The sequence below is a fragment of the Poecilia latipinna genome, unplaced genomic scaffold (genome assembly GCF_001443285.1).
Source record: "Poecilia latipinna isolate Pla-1442-1.1 unplaced genomic scaffold, P_latipinna-1.0 Scaffold3857, whole genome shotgun sequence".
NCBI lineage: Eukaryota > Metazoa > Chordata > Actinopteri > Cyprinodontiformes > Poeciliidae > Poecilia > Poecilia latipinna.
In genome coordinates this window covers 18,959-23,121 of record NW_015116473.1, presented here as the reverse complement: position 1 = coordinate 23,121, position 4,163 = coordinate 18,959, and the positions used below count along the sequence as shown (strand labels likewise).

The window sequence follows — 4,163 nt, the reverse complement described above, 5'->3', positions numbered from 1 at the left end:
ATCTGATCATTAATGATTAATTATCTGTAGGTTTTATTAAATCTGGTCTCTAGTCCAGGCCTGATCTGAAGTGAGAAGCTGAATGTTGGATCTCAGTAAAACTGGATCTGACCCGTTAAACAGCTTCTTGTTGCTGACATGAAGTTTATATTTCAAAGCTCGTTTTGGCTTTTATTGAACCTTATTGGTGACGAGCAGCAAACGGACCAGGACTCAGACCAGGACTACATGAGTGACTTTGTTGAGTCTTTCAAACATTTAATAGTTGAAAGACTAAACAAAGAACAACCAGTTGATCTCTAATAGCTGAGAGAATAAATGGAGTAAGAAAATGAAAGTCTGTCTCAGTGAATCATAACCCAGAGGGACTTTCCTGTCCTTCTGCCCCATTTCTGCCCTGGGGTGGGGCTGTTGGTGCTGCACCTCAGGTTGCCATGGCGATACAGCAGATAAGAAGAAATCTGAACCTGTCCGCAGGAAGTTCTCCAATCAAAGAAAATCTAAAATATTTAAAAGAAAACTTTAAATTTAAAACTGTTCAGTTTCATCAGTTTCACAAAACTGACTGCAGTCCAACAACTGAGTCTGATTAAAGGTATTTATGACTCATTTTGTAGCAAACTTTGTGTTATTCTTATATTCATGTTTTATTGTTGTAATTGATGCTTCATTCTGCTTCACTTCCTCAGTTCTTCATGTGAGATTTGAGCCAAGAAATCATTTATAAAACATTTCCTGTTTTAGCAGGAAATGTGCTGCTAACAGCATATTTTAGCAGCATATCTTCAGGGGGGAAGAAATGATGGAATATCTGGGTTCCTCTTTTTTAATCAGTATTATTTTCAGATCTTTGTGTTTGTATGCAAACTACTTTATCCGTTTGTTTGGTTATTAGTCAGTTATTACTTATGACGACAGATGCCAGAAGATACTGAAGCTTTTGTTAAATATTGTTTTATTTAAGTTCATTAGTCAGCTGCTTCCGCCTCACATCGATCTGAAACCGTTTTAAAGCCTTAAATAGATTTAATATAATAAAGATGAAGCTTTACTTCCCGTTATGTTTTCATCTGTTTTCTGTTCTCATAAATCAGCTCAGATTTTAACACCATTTCCGTGTTAGTTTAACTGTGGGCTGCAGCTTCATTGAGTGTCCGAACAGCATGAAGCCCATCGATCATTGATTATTATTATTAACTGATCATTTGAGGTGAATTTGTAGCTGTGGACCTTGACAGGCTCTGTGTTTCCTGCCGTCCACAGTGACAGAAGCGGCGGGTCTCCGCTCCGGTCACTTTACCGAAATCAGCGGATCTCTTGTCAAATAACCTGAAAGTTATTATAGAAAATCAGAAACTCATTACAAATGAGAGATTCCATAAACTATGTTAAAACCTGACGTGTCTCGTTGATAGTGTTTTTTTTTTTCCCCTCTACCGGACATTGTTGGAAAGAAAAGCGCTGATTTCAGGAGCGGAGCGGAGCTGACCTCTGACCGGCCACATGGTCAGGATGACCAGAGAGAACCACTGAGACTAACCGGTACAGACCCGTTAAACGTCCCGCTCACCTTGGCAGTCGGAGGGGCAGATTAAACTCAGAGCCACTAGAAGAGTGAAAACTTTCTCCTTTTCCATTTCCCTTCAGTCGTCTCCGTTGGTTTGAACAGAACAGGCGCTAAAATAACTAAATACTGATAAACTGCTGCTGTTCTCTCTAGAGCTGTCAGAGGTAAAACCTGCCAGGATCCCAGGTGTTTGTCCGGTCAGTGAGGAGGAGCCACCTGCTGCCAGCAGAGCTGAGAGCAAATGACTGGGAGATTCTCTCCATCGTTTATGACCTGAGAGGAGAATCAACAGGGCAGGGCGAGACTGAACACGGAGGAGAGAAACGGACTCTGTTATATATATGTTGGTAGTGAAACACCCCCAGGAGGGGGCGTTTCTACTGAACCACGTGATCAGCTCCATGATTTCCCCTAAAGGTTCAAAGGTTCAGCCTGATACTGAACTCTCTCTCTCTCTCTCAGACATCAGTCCATTCTAACTGCAGCCTTAAAGAAAACGATCCATATGTGAAGATGTTGGTGAATGTTGTGATGAATATATTACAATAAACACTTTAAAAACAGTGTAAAGTTATCATGTATTGTTTTCATGCTAAAGATTCATTGATTAATAATTGATCCAGTTGCTGCCAGAAGGATTTCTGATCAAAACAAACAGATCAGAAACTGAATGAATCAGGATCAAAATCAATGATTATCATATTTATGTTGGAAATTAAAATGTTTTTATCTTAGGTTGTAACTCTGTCTTCACTGAATTTTCTCTCTGCTTTTATACATATTGAATCTGCTTCCTTCGTCCTGTTACTGCTGGTTCACCTGGTTTACCCCCTCGGGGGCAATAAAGCCTCTATTCTATTCTAACTGTAAAGCCATAAAAGGACAGATGACGTTCAGCCTCTTTGTGGATCAACAGCTCCCCCCAGTGGCCAAACATGTTTGCTCTCTTTGAGTCGGACCTTTAATTTGAATGCTGATGAACCTTATTTAATATAATCTACTATAAACAAAGTGATGACGTATCATTATATATTGAAGATCTTCTCAGCCTGAAATCAATGAGAATAAAATAAAATAAATCTAAATCTGAACTGACTGAACTTGAAAACGTCACTGAGTGACGTCATCAGGTGGAACAGAGGACTTCCTGCTCCTTCTGGAGGATTTCGGTTCCTTCAGAGTTTCATCCAGAGGAACATCGACATCCATCAGGGCAGGCAGCTGGAATCAAGCTAACAACCCTCCCACTGAGAGATGACTACATTTCCCATGAGCCTCAGCTGTTCTGATCCACTTCCTGCTGGAACCTGATGGTTCCTCAAGACAAAACAAGATCTTTATGAGTTCATGATTCTTTCATCCTGGCGCAAAGCATTGTGGGAAATAGATTACAGGGGGCGCTGTAGGTGATGGTTGGTTTATTGGAGAATAAATAATCTGTTGATTTCTAATTATTCCAGGGCCTGATGTACTGATGCGCTATAACCCGCAGGGGGCAGTGTGTTTCTTTACGCGTTCTCTGTGGTTACCATGGTGACCATGAAAGGAGATTGATGAGCTGACTGATTTAAATCCATCCATGAAGAGATTTGCGTTAACAGTGAGGCGGGACCTGCAAACTTTAAGGTACAGATTATAAAGTTTTATTTTCACCTCTTTGATTCGCTTTTAGTGTGGATGCAATATTTTATAAAGAAGAGTTCAGAGGAAACATGTTTATTTTTGCCTTATGATTATTGATCTTCACATCAATTTAATCCTGGAGTTTTACTGAAGAATTCACCAATTACCCAAAATCAAACAAAATGTTACTAAAACTGTGAAATGCACAACTTCCTGTTGCATAACATAAATGAAAGTGAAAAGTGAAATAAATCTTTGTATTTTCTCATCTTTGTGCAGTTCAGAAATGGAAGATTATTGTTTCAGACAAAACCAGAGAAAACCAACCTGAGGTTCGTCCACCAATGAAAAGAGAGATGCTGACAGGAAGAGGGCGGGGCTTCAGATGCAGCTGCCATCCAGAGATGAGATGATCTCTGGCTGTCAGAGGGAACCATGAGGGATCCATCTCTGCTCCGTCTGCTCTGTAAGTAGGAACCTGCTGATCCTTAGTTATCATGAATCAGCTTCATTTCATAACTGATGGAGGAAAAATTAAAACGTCTGAACCTGTTTGACTAACAGGATGTGATGCAGAACTCAACAGGAACTGCTGCTTAAAACTGGAGCTGAAACAGCCAGGAAAGTAATATAAATATAAATATAAATATTAACGCTGCTCTAATGGGGCAGGATGTTAGTAGAAATATGTCTTTAAATGTGTCATTTAAAGACATATTTTTAGTTCTTATTTTGTGTGAGGATGTGCGGGTGGCGGTTGGGGGTGGAGGGTGTTAAATAGAAACATCCTGTATTGACCGTTGAAGATAGTTTGAAAAATTTAGAGACAGAAAAACTTTAACTTGTCAGCAGAGGTTAGATTTATTACAGAAACATGTTGAATATGATCAGAAAGGGTTGGAAACCTTCAACAGCATAATAATAATAATAATAATAATAATAATAATAATAATAATAATAATAATAATAATAA

The 4,163-nt window shown here is 39.2% G+C and overlaps 1 protein-coding gene across 1 annotated transcript in view; it reads right to left on the bottom strand.

The window, feature by feature from the left end:
- Positions 1–1,882, bottom strand: part of LOC106941770 (CD276 antigen homolog) — a 6,788-nt gene extending 4,906 nt beyond the window's left edge. Inside the window, exon 1 of the mRNA XM_015024885.1 lies at positions 1,571–1,882. Coding sequence (XP_014880371.1) covers positions 1,571–1,637 — 67 coding nt within the window. The 5' untranslated portion in view covers positions 1,638–1,882. The remainder of the gene's footprint in view (positions 1–1,570) is intronic.
- Between the last annotated feature and the right edge of the window lie 2,281 nt (positions 1,883–4,163).